The sequence below is a fragment of the Maniola hyperantus genome, chromosome 9, assembly GCF_902806685.2.
Source record: "Maniola hyperantus chromosome 9, iAphHyp1.2, whole genome shotgun sequence".
NCBI classification, from domain to species: domain Eukaryota; kingdom Metazoa; phylum Arthropoda; class Insecta; order Lepidoptera; family Nymphalidae; genus Maniola; species Maniola hyperantus.
This window is the reverse complement of record NC_048544.1, coordinates 13,450,595-13,463,178: the sequence shown is the minus strand read 5'-3', so window position 1 is coordinate 13,463,178 and position 12,584 is coordinate 13,450,595. Positions and strand designations below refer to the sequence as shown.

Below are 12,584 nucleotides of genomic sequence, written 5' to 3'. Positions count from 1 at the left end.
TAAGTTTTTTTTATTTTTTTACTTTCACTTTTATTAGTTGTTTAATTAATAAATTAATTTATACTACATTTATATTTAAATTAACATAATCTAAAGCTTCCTATAATTAGGTATGTTTCGTTAGAATCACTATCATCACATATTGTAGGTACCTTATAATTTCTGCTCTCGATTAATATCAAATTCGGTCGATTATAAGACGGGTAAAGAAGAAAATAATTGATTAGGTACTCTAATTTTTTAAGGCTACCTTAAAAACCTAGTTTTTGAACTGATGATTTGAACTGTGATTCATAAAAAACACCATAAATGCACGGTTTTTTGCTTAGTGGGGTTTTATTATAATATATGTTTAGATTTCCATGGTGTGATTTTCGTGGTCCTAAAAGATTTTCTAGTCTACATTTTCAGAGCTTTATTCTGGCTCTTTACTTTTTTCCCGCAGTTTAGTCCAAAATTTTGGTGAAATAGGATGGATCTCTTACCTATTAATCACATCAACTTTAATGTAGTCACAAACAAAAAGCTTTATTTCAACTTACTTCCATGAATTTTATTGCAAAATTATTTATATTACAAGGCAAAAAGTCTTAAATGATTCACAGTCCAAATATTAATACAAAAAATTCGAAGCATAACATCTGTTGTGATTTTACCTAACAAAATTATTACATATTTTTGAAGCAGAAGTGCGTAACTGCAGTACCAGCTAGTATTACAAATAAACTTATTTCGTAGCATAATGGTCGAACTCAAAATACATCTATCATTTTTCTCCATTGCTTTGGTGCATACATACGCAAGTCAAAAAATATAATTATGGTTCTCCAAATTTTTAGAATGTGTTCAGATACGACATTATGCATGTATTTATCTTTGCAACGAAAAGAGATAGAAATACTGGTGTCAGCTTGGCAGAAAGAGCCCGAAATGCTCATTACCTTTATGTAAAAAAGTGAGTTTGGTCGGAAGTACACATCCGACCTTATGATACTAGAGTCGAGAATTAATCTAAGCAGGTAAGTACAAGCTAAGTATAAGTCCCGCAAATTGCTATTGCGCTGGAACCATGTCTCATTAACATCAGCGTGACGTCAGTCAGAATAAAAATATACAGCCGGCAAAAAAAATTTTTTAGAATACTTAATATTATAATAATTTATAAACCCAGCAGTAATAGTAAAGTATATTAGTTTTATTAATATTTTCCTTTTAAGTAGTAAATATTTGTCTACTTAACTTTTTGAAATTAAGTGCATTTTAACTTGTTTTAACGGTGAAGGTAAATAAACATCATGAGGAAACCTGCATACCTGAGAGTTCTCCATAATGTTGGTGGTGAACTAAAACCTTTCCACTCTGGGAGCAGACCTGTGTTCAGTAGTGGTCCGGCGAAAGGTGATCACATTACGGCTGCTAAGTACAACGACGTCGTTCGGCGCTGATATGGCTTTCCCAGTCCTTTCTCTTTCTTTCCTTTACAACCTCCTTGGCGCAGCGGTAATATAAAAATCTGCCATACCCCTTCCAGTTAACACGCTTCCATTTTAGACTGTGTTATCACTTACCACGAGATGAGATTGCAGCCAAGGGCTAATTTGTCTGAATAAAAAAAAACCGTAAGCCTGCCTGAATGTTAAAAATCACAACACAATCAAATTAACTCCCTAGACAACAATGGGTTTTACTCTCACGTCGACACTGGGGTACAAACAGATTTGTTCTAACGTAAGTACCTACTCAGTTGAACTTTTTGATAAAAAGTTGATAGCAAAAAAATTTACATTAGCTTCAAACACTAAAATTACCTAAATTTTTCCTATTTTAAGTAACATTGAGCGATGAAGCTTATAAGGCTAAGGCGTCGACCTCGTAAGTCGGTAAGTTCGGATTTATGTGCGTTTTAAGCAATTACGGGTGGATTTCCTAACAGCAAAATGTACACGGCATAGATGAAATATTAAAATCGGTAATGCGGAATGTTACTAATACGGAATTCTAATATTTTTTATAGATAGAAGAGGTAGTTATCATCATCATCAACCGATAGACGTCCACGGCTGGGCATAGGTCTCTTGTAGGGACTTCCACACGCCACGGTCTTGCGCCGCCTGAATCCAGCAGCTCCCTGCGACTCGTCTGCCCACCTAGTGGGGGGTCTTCCAACGCTGCGTCTTCCGGTGCGAGGTCGCCATTCCAGCACCTTGGAACCCCAACGCCTATCAGTTTTACGAACTATGTGCCCTGCTGCCCATTGCCACTTCAGCTTCGCAAATCGCAACCCGTCGAGCTATGTCGGTTACTCTAGTTCTCCTACGGATCTCCTCATTTCTGATTTGATCACGTAGAGAAACTCCAAGCAAAGCTCTCTCCATCGCCCGCTGAGTGACTCTGAGCTTTCTTATGAGGCCCAAAGTTAGCGACCATGTCTCTGATCCATATGCCATCACTGGCAACACCTACCTACTAGTTACCTATGCGAGGCAATAAATAGTTCTTGATTAGGACTGCAGACTGCAGTTTAGGAAATAACTGTTTACAAAAAACTCGATATTTGGGTACCACAGTCCACACGAGCTCACTGAAACAAACCTACGACAAGAAAGTGCGCAAAAGATCATGGTCAAAGGGCAGTCAAACTCCACCATAGCGAAATACGCCCTTTATTATAAATGCAAAAGTGTGTTTGTTGGTTTGTCCTCCAATCACGTCGCTACGGAGCAATGGATCGACGTGATTTTTTGTATGGGTATAGTTCACTCATCTGTGGGTATAGGTAAAGACCAGGGAGAGTGACATATAGGCTTAAGGCTACTCTTCATCCAGGGTACGAAGTCGCGGGCATCAGCTAGTAACTTAATAAATCAATAACATAAAATGAAACCAATTAAGAATAACTTTCAAATTTTCTTTATTCAATAATTTAAAGCTGACAGAGAAATTTTTGTTGTTGTAATACAATATGTGAGCGCATAGCCGCCTGAACAAAATAAGAGCGGTAACGCACTGCATCCTATCCGAGTCCGTGAAAATACGCCCCTTTTTGTTTTTATGGTAGCTTATGACGTATGTCGTAGATAATCGCTGGTATTCTCACGCATGACGGATAGAACTCGGATGACGGAAGTGCCGTGCGCAATCGCCGAAAAGGTCGTTCTAAAAACAGAAATTTCATCTCTATAACAATCGCAGTTACTAAACTCGCGCGGCATCTTATGTGCACGAGAAAAAATAACACATATCAAATACCTACATACTGTGTTCAATCATGATTGCCAGTCGGCACATATCAAATCCTTGTAAAACGTCAAATTATAATGCGCTCGTATCAAGTTAAGACTTCCCAAACACGTGCGAAATAGTTCTTGCAATTCACGAAGGCTAGTGAACTTTACTTGTGGTAACGTCGTTTACATGGTCATTGCGTAAGTGTGCGTGCATGTCGGACCAATCAGTCGCGAGCGAGCGCTCTCAAACGCACACATTTAGTGTACCTTACGTATACCGATACGACTTTAACACAAGCATGAGTCAGTGGCCTTCGTGAAATGCAAGAACTATACCAGATTATTTCCAGGCCTATATGACTTCCGATTTGCTTCTACTCTGTCCTGCTATCGACTAAAATGACCACTTTCCATAAATTCGGTAGTTTGCAAAACTTATTTTGCACTTTTCTAAATCAAAACACACCCCCCGCGTTTATATTACACGTCCGTGTTTGGGTCACGCAAATTCATGTGTACTTACTGTTTTTGCTTACGTAAATACAATACGAACCGAATACGGATGAGTGCCCAAACGCCTGATGGGTTCCATTTTTCACCCTAAAAATCGTTTTTCGCATTGGAGTCTCCATATAGAAAGAATTCAGGCCTACCGCATACACCACAAAACTACGAAATCTTACATTCCACAACCGAAAAATTCCGGTCGGAATTTCAGCACGTGTTCGGAAGACTACAATAGTTTCAAATAAATGTAAACACGAAGGGAACACTTGGTATTGCTTGCGGAATGAGCCGATTTTTTTTTTAACTCACTGGACGGTTAAACACTATTCTATTCAGTAGTGTTTGAACGAAATTGACATCGAGTCTGATCCTGAACGGGTCATTGCGCAGTGCAATCGCAACGGGTCTCGAATACGAAACTTTGATGCAACTTATGTGACAATCGCCATCCTAGTTTTGTTGGGTAAAAACAAATAACATTAAAAAAAACCTAAGTAGGTATATCATCAAAATTATGCTAAAAATTCCATGCATATCTAATCTTCGTAACAAAATGATCTAAAATTTTCATGCAATCTCATTTTTGTCACGATTGTTATTCTATAAATTTTCTTTCTTTCTACACAATAAAATTAATCAACTGTTTTTATTCATAAAGGCTATATCCTTCTCCTTTCTCCACCAACTAAACTAGCTTATGCAAGGAGTGGATACTAGTCTGCAATACAGTTTATCGGGTGAAAATAATATTTTTTTATTTAAAAAATATAATGTTTAGATGACTAATATGTTCCCTTCCCCTCCCACTAAACGTAGCATGCAGTGCGTATGAATAGTACAAAAGGTCGATTTTGAACCGACCAATACGATCTTTCGTATTTCATTCCACACTCCATTCTTTGACCGTTGAGCTATTTCAGATGTCAATTTGCATCAAAGTTACGTTTTATCGAGCGAAATTAATAATCAATTTATCTGTATTCTGTAATCTAAATATATAAAAGGAAAAGGTGACTGACTGACTGACTGACTGATCTATCAACGCACACCTCAAACTACTGGACGGATCGGGCTGAAATTTTGCATGCCGATAGCTATTGTGACGAAGGCATCCGCTAAGAAAATTCAACCCCTAAGGGGGTGAAATAGGAGTTTGAAATTTGTGTAGTCCACGCGGACGAAGTCGCGAGCATAAGCTAGTAATAAATAAGTTACTAATCAGAGTGAGTATTTGTAGTTTGCACCCGTGGCCGCCGCGGTTGAGGGAGACTGATTTATTTTTATACGAAACCGCTTGTTTGTGCGGGAACCGCAGCCGCGGCGCTCGAGTTCGCAAGACCGGCGACGGTTATACCGATCGCAGAGCTTGCGGGCGAACTACAAGTTGCCCGCAGGTGCAGTGGGACCCGCAAACAACCGCGCTCTCCGTGGGAATAAATCGCGTCGTGAAAATTACTATCTACATTTCCATGTGTTTCGAGTTCGTACGAGTATTGCGGTCCCGCAACCACGGCGGGCGCGGGTGAAAACCGCTCTGTGTGCCCACTCTTACAACGTTGCTAAGTTACGGCCGAAATTATAATAAATCTATCGATAAGTTACTTAGTAACGTTTTGTTTATTGTCTAAGACCATACCATTTTTGACAAACAACGTCGCTAAGTAACCTATCGACAGGTTACAGATAGGATTGATTTTATTATTAATTTCGGCTTTCAAATATCCAAAGATTATAGATAGATTAATTACTAATTTTGCATGTATATCTACAGGCATCTTCTGAAATCGTTTAAGGGTTTGTCGAAAAATACAATTCATTAATTTAAAAAAAAGGAATATCTAGCACAAATGTGAACACATTCATGCGAATTCCGAATGCGCATAATTATTGCGATCGAAAATGGATTAATCGAAAACATACAATTCACTAAAGTCTAAATCCAGAGATAGCCCCTTTTGGCACTTTTGTCATATTGAATGGGTATAATTTAGTTATGAGTGTTTTACCAAAACATCATTTGGTAAGTTTTTTAAATAAATGACAGTCATATTTTAGCATTTAAACATCGATATGTCTAACATGAATATTTCCAGGCAACATCTATTTTAATACTTCGAATAATAGACATCAATAAAAAACATCCAAAGTAAAAGTAAAATAGAGGTGATAGGTATAAATAATATAAATGGTCGATGTATAATGTTATATGACGTGGAAAATTTCAATAAAACGATAAGCCAACTTTGAAGTGCGCATGATCATCGTAATACACAAAAAAACCGGCCAAGTGCGAGTTAGGCAACGAGGGTTCCGTATTACAGTAGTATTTTTTCGTTATTTTGCACGATAATTCAAAAACTGTGATGCATAAAAATAAATAAAAATCTGTTTTAGAATGCACAGGTGAAGACCTTTCATATGATACCCCACTTGATATAGTTATCTTACTTCGAAAATTGAAAATACTAATTATTATTAGTTCATGACCACAATTTAATTTTTTGTGTGTGATGTAACCACAAATTCACGGTTTTCAGATGTTTCCCCGAATGTCAGCTATAAGACCTACCTACCTGCCAAATTTCATGATTCTAGGTCAACGGGAAGTACCCTGTAGTTTTCTTGACAGACCGACAACAAAGTGATCCTATAAGGGTTCCGTTTTTCCTTTTGAGGTACGGAACCCTAAAAAGCTTGCAAATGTACACAAATTATATTACTAACATGACAAATGTGCCAAAAAGTACTTGTTTTTTTTTGTAAAATAAAGACTATCATAAGATAAGAATGTTCTCCTCTCGAAAAATGTCGTAACAAAAAACCGCTCACATACACAACCATAGACGTACGTTCACGTTTCATTCACTCACCCACACATGCATAGGTCTCGCTCGTCCATTCACTCAACCGTTCGTACGTAATGTCAACCGCCAGAGTTCGTCGCTTCACAATAATACAACCATTTTGAAGAGTTTCACATTCGTTTCATCAAAAAGGGAAAGTCCCCTTTTTTCATATTCGAGTGCAGTAGGCACCACGAATGTTGATCAATTTAAATACGGTATTTGACAACTAGTCAAATCAGTAACTTTTTATCAAACGTCAAAACGCGCGCTTAGTGTGCGAGATTCTATGAAATACCGGTGTGTGACGTCACAATCATTTGACGTGCTTTTTTAGTTTAATCGATAATTTAAGATGGTTATTAATTACACTTAAAACCAACAAAGGAAGTGGATTTTACGTATTTTGGAAGACCCTTTATTTAATAATCACTGAGATTTTATTTTTGATGTAGTCAAATACCCAATTGCATTGATTAAAGAACATGTACATGTTTCGAAGACCTCCTTGGCGCAGTGGTAAGCACTGTGGTCTTATTAATAGGAGGTCCCGGGTTCTATTCCTGACAGGGGTTTGGAATTTTATAATTTCTAAATTTCTGGTCTGGTCTGGTGGGAGGCTTAGGTCGTGGCCAGTCGATTTAGCGTTCCGGTACGATGCCGAGTAGAAACCAAAGGGGCATGGGTTTAATAAAATAAAATAAACTGCCATACCCCTTCCAGGTTAGCCCGCTTCCATCTTAGACTGCATCATCACTTACCACCAGGTGAGTTTGCAGTCAAGGGCTAACTTGTATCTGAATTTTTTAAAAAATGTACAGTTTCCATCGCGATTTCAGTTCCGAAAAACCAAAAATGTTTTGTTTTTTTGAATTTTTTGTTTAAAAAAAAAACAATGAAGTTTTTCCAACCCTGTTTGTAATATTACACATGTACAATTTCAACATTCGTGACGCCGACAGGCAGGGAGCTGATACGGGATCCAAACAAATATAACTACAGCCGAATCGAAAACTGTCAAAAATCTAAACTACGTACAACTTTTTTTTTTAATTATAAAACTACAACCGAATACACCAAACTTTGATCCCTGTTCTCGGCTACAACCTTTCAAAACGTCGAATTGTTGGTGCTAATTCCATACTAAATTGACAGGACTACAACTCATTCTGTCCTTCTTCGCGGGAAATATTGTGAAAAGGATGGCACTACTTTTCAAGCTCTAATTTCCTAGGATAGCGGTGCCTCTTTACCACCAATGTGTGCTAATGTCTCGCTCTAATTTGGTAGTCGAAGTGAGATGGCGATAAGTACAGCCCGGGTCGATCGAATTGACTAAAAACATAAACAAACACACCTTTTCGCTAACACGTAACTTTGTTAATACTTTTCCCGATGATAAAACAGTTAAAAACACGCACAAACGTCTTGTGGTCCACGAACAACATCTTAAGTAAAATATTCACGTAATATTCATTCAATTTATCCATGATTTAAGCAACATTTTTGCACGATAAAAAATCACTCACGATAGTTAAAACGCTAAAAAAAATTTTTTTTATTCCGAATCAATGGTACATATATTCTTTTGATGATACAAAAGCACTTGTAAAAGTTAATTTGAATAAAAAATGTTCCTATTTCTATTAAGAAATTATAAATTTTCAAGTTAGACTCAAATAGATAGTATCGAACCTAGGACCTCATAAGACCCGCCACTGCGCCAGGGAGGTCCTATCCTAGGAAACGAGAGCTGTCCTGTCAATTTAGTTTTTTTGAGGGTAGTTATAAACTGAATTAGCACCATTGCTTTACAATTAAAATTGATCTTTCGTGTGGTATATATATACCACTTTTTATTATCTTTGTCAAGCCGGCCAGAAAAATAAAAACTTCGCCATTTTGCGGTTAACCCGTGGAACTAATTTATCCAAGACGTTATACATAGTGACCATAGACTATATACTAGTGGCGCCCCCAGCGCAAGTTTTTTATATTTCTGATCAGGCTAATAAAGACTAAGTCTAGTTTTTATTATTTGTATTGGGTTTTCGTTCTATAAGGCCATGTCCACACTGACATGCGTTCGCGCCCGTTGTTACTTTGCATAACAGTAGGGACTTGGCCTAATATTAGGTACATCAGTGCCATACATAGAGGACTTATAAAGTAAAATATATTTTTGGTATTTCAAGGTTTAATTAATAAATAATTTTATATTTATACATAAATTTACCCCTTAGCTATGACACTGAGTTAACAATATTTGCATAATATGAGATTTGAAATTTTCACAAAAAAAATCTTTTACTTTGAGATCAATTTTTTAGACTGAACCCAATACTTCTTTATTACCTGAATACTGAAAAAATTTGAAGAAATACATTGACATGTCTTTGGCATTTTGTCCATGCGGCGCCATCTCCTTTAAGTTCCGCAAATTGCTAATGCGCGTGGCCGCCATTTTACTGACGTCAGCACTAGACTGAAGTTTCGAGCTGATGGTATATTTTTACTTAAATATACGTCAAATGACGTGAAAATGACGTCATTTCGATGTTAATGTAACATGGTTCCAGCGCAATAGCAATTTGCGAGACGATTTCATCAGTTTTGTTTTGTACCTAGTTATTATCTAGTTTAGTTCAGTATTATAAGAGGAATGTGCAACATCCATATAAACTTAAGAGAGTTTCTGGATGTCAAGCGGAAAATTGTATAATTATTATTTGGCTGAAATAAAGAATTTAAAGAAAAAAAAAAACTATCGTCAGCGATAGTATCACCCTGTGGCGATTGGCCTATATTAATAGTTGTATCGGATTCGGCCGCACGGAGATACTGTCGCCGCGATTTTCTCGTCCGTGGAGATGGCGCCTTAGACAGACGTCAATACATAGTCGCTTTAAAATTAAGGTCTTAAATGAATATTGATATTTCAGTATAGAGCCAATGCGACTTTCGCATCGAATAATAGTCAATCATTTCATTTTATTCCCATATAAGTACATGATGTACCTATTACGTCAAGACATCGAACCAGCGATTTTTAAAGGTCTTCGCACATCATACAGTTCACCGACTTCATTTCCGACTCGACTAACAATCGAGCAAGGAAATGTGTTTCTAAGGCTGAGAATCTGTAAATTGTATGAAAGTCGCCGTGTATGTAAGCACGCAGTCGCCGCAACTTCGTGCGAAAATACACGGCGGCTTCCATATAAATTACAGAATCGCCGTCGACTTAATTGGGGGGCGACTAGTCGACCGACATAATGGGTCTTAGGGTGGGATCCATAGAGCGCACTTTGACTTTGATCTAAAACGAGACAGATTTATGTGAGAGATATAGCTCTATCTCGTTTTAACTGTCTTAAGTCTAAGCTAAGTCAGAGTGCGCTCTATAGGTCTCACCCTAAGACCCATTATACACGGTCGACTAGTCGCTCGCCAATAGGCTACTTGACAATTTTTTTAAGTTGGTCTTAAATGGTTAATATTTGTCCTATTATATCAAAAAAATTAACACTATATTTTTTTGCGCCCTAAAAACCGTAACACTTTAATTTAAAAAAATATTTTTCTTAGACAGGTGAAAACACTGTCGGCCATGTTTGGCCGATAGATTATCTGTGCTCTGACGTCATGCATTTGTAAACAACAGTATAACCCTGTGGTTATACTGTTGTTTACAAATGCTATTCAGTCGACGGCGATCTTTAGATTCTGTAATTTATATAGAAGCCGCCATGTGTACGCGCACGAAGTAGCAGCGACTGCTTGCATATAGTCACAGCGACTTTCATATAATTTACAGATATCAACGGTCGCCGTCGACTGAGTCGCCGGGCGACTAGTCGACATAATGGGTCTTATGGTGGATTTTCGACATTAAAGTGTACCAACTGTAGTTCACTCGCCGTATGACGCATCTAAACTAAGAAAGGGAAATTATGCCCGCTTTATTGTGACGACTTAGCTTGAAACATATTTTGATTCAAATTTGGACAAATTTTCCTACAAAATCGATTAATTTGTCCTAAAAAATCCATTGACAATATACTAAAAATATATTGAATCAAAGCATATTTCTAGCTAGGACGTAAAATATGGCGGACACGATTTTCCTTTCTTAGCTTCATTTTAAGCTTATTTCTTGGTTTAACGACATTATAATGTAGATAACAGGTTATCTACATTATGATATGTTCTTACAATTAAATATAGAAAATTCCACCGTAATACAATACTATAAAGCTTACATTTCTATGCTTTACTGTGAGTCAAGTCGGAGCGGAGTCAGAGTCGAATCGGTGTAATGTGTGAAGACCTTTATTCCATTGTGACGTGGGAGTATCTAACAAAGCACTCCAGTACAAATAAAGTTGTCGCGACCATTTTTAATTTCACTGGTACTCGTTCAAATTCATGGGAATTCATGGTGAATAACCCCATGGTGGTTCCCCCTTTACGGAAGTCTCAAAACTTCGGTATTGTGACGTCTCTAAACACTGGAATTCATAGTCAAATAGGGGCTTTTTTGGCTTCATTGACTTCAATATGAAACATGTCTGAATGGTCCCCTAAAGGTCCTATTCAACCTTTGTGCAATGCATTAAGGTAAAAAATGACACATGTCAGAATGGTTGCATAAAGAATCCCCTATCTTGACTATGAATTCCAGTATTGACAGCGTTGTAAAAGACTCAACTCAATGAGTCTTGGTTATACAGACTCGACTCGCTTATGCAGGGTTGTTTGAGCTCCAAAGACTCGGAGTTCTGAGTCAAATCGAGCGCGAGTACTCAAAATAGCAGCTTGAGCCTTAAAAATAACTTTGAACTCGACTTTTCAATAAAAATTTAAGTTTGAAAAATTCAACTCGAAGTGTGGTGCTCAATATTGAGAAGTGAAATTGAACGTTTTTTTTAAGGTTCCGTACCTCAAAAGGAAAGACAGAAAGAACCTTATAGGATCACTTTGTTGTCTGTCTGTCTGTCTAAACTAAAACAAATTTTCATTTATTTTTACGCTTTATAGTTTTTAATTTATCGTGCAAAATGTCGAAAAAATACGAGTGCTGTACGGAACCCTCGGTGCGCGAGTCTGACTCGCACTTGGCCGATTTTTTTTAAATTCAAATGCGTATAATATTCTATTTGATTATCAATACTAATATTATAAAGAGGGAATATGTATTTGTTTGTTTGTAATCTCAGAATATACTGAACCGATTTTAATAATTCTTTCCTCATAAGGTTATTATAACCAATTATAACGAGTCGAATCCTGTAATTTGACTATTGAGTTTGTAATAAGATGACTCGAGTGTTTTACAACACTAGCACTACCAACCAACCTTCCTGTACAAATAAACCAGTACTCACTCGAATCCATTTCAATTCATCGTAGTTTTCATTCTACCCTCACATTTTCCGTCCATGAAGTCAAAAGACCATGTCACTGCCTCCCGAAGCTTTGTGTAAACCTTTCACAGAATAACGAACACTTCGTATGCCCTAGCTCACTTCTCACGTGTCACGTGACGTCACACACGCAAGTTATATATAGAGGTGATGTTGATTCGCAGGTCAGTTGCGCTCGAGCGGTCCTGGCGAGCGGTGTTACGGCGCCACTTTTTAAACTTCAGGATATTTCTTTAGGTGCCCGGATCCACCTCTGACCAGCACTCCTGTCCTAATAAACCTATCACGGGAACACTTTTCACACGAGTTCACTCCACGCACTTTCACCCAATGACGTCACAGGCGCAGGCTTTATATAGAGGTGACGGGGACTTGCGGCTCAGTTGAGCACGGGCGGTGCTGGCGAGTGGTGGTGTCTCTCCAGGTCCTCGAGTGAAAGCGCGTTCGGAACGTGCACTGAGGGTAGTTTGCCTGCAGAGGCGCGCGCTAAGAGTTCAGGGGAGAACCACCGAGCCAGTTGGTTGTCCCCGCCGCCTGTACCCCCAGTCATTTCTGCAATTAAGAGGCTGTCTATTAATTAA

At 37.8% G+C, this 12,584-nt stretch overlaps 2 protein-coding genes across 6 annotated transcripts in view; one reads left to right on the top strand and one right to left on the bottom strand.

Annotated features, from left to right (window-relative positions):
• Window positions 1-12,584, top strand: part of LOC117985441 (inositol oxygenase-like) — a 106,586-nt gene that overhangs the window by 13,773 nt on the left and 80,229 nt on the right. Inside the window, exon 1 of one of the 2 annotated variants that reach the window (XM_069500937.1) lies at window positions 8,914-8,918. The exons of the other annotated variant lie outside the window; for it this stretch is intronic. The gene's annotated coding sequence lies outside the window, so the exon portion shown is untranslated. Of the gene's footprint in view, window positions 1-8,913; window positions 8,919-12,584 lie in introns of those variants that run through there. 2 annotated transcript variants of the gene reach the window in all.
• The window catches only part of LOC117985290 (eukaryotic translation initiation factor 4E transporter-like), a 46,501-nt gene continuing 36,811 nt past the window's right edge, over window positions 2,895-12,584 (bottom strand). For 3 of the 4 annotated variants that reach the window (XM_069500884.1, XM_069500882.1, XM_034971980.2), the window contains 2 exons: window positions 10,271-12,555; window positions 2,895-10,023 (listed from right to left, as the gene is read on the bottom strand). In XM_069500884.1, the coding sequence (XP_069356985.1) occupies window positions 12,383-12,555 (173 nt within the window). In that variant the 3' untranslated portion in view covers window positions 2,895-10,023; window positions 10,271-12,382. Of the gene's footprint in view, window positions 10,024-10,270; window positions 12,570-12,584 lie in introns of those variants that run through there. The other variant, XM_069500883.1, reaches the window with a different exon arrangement.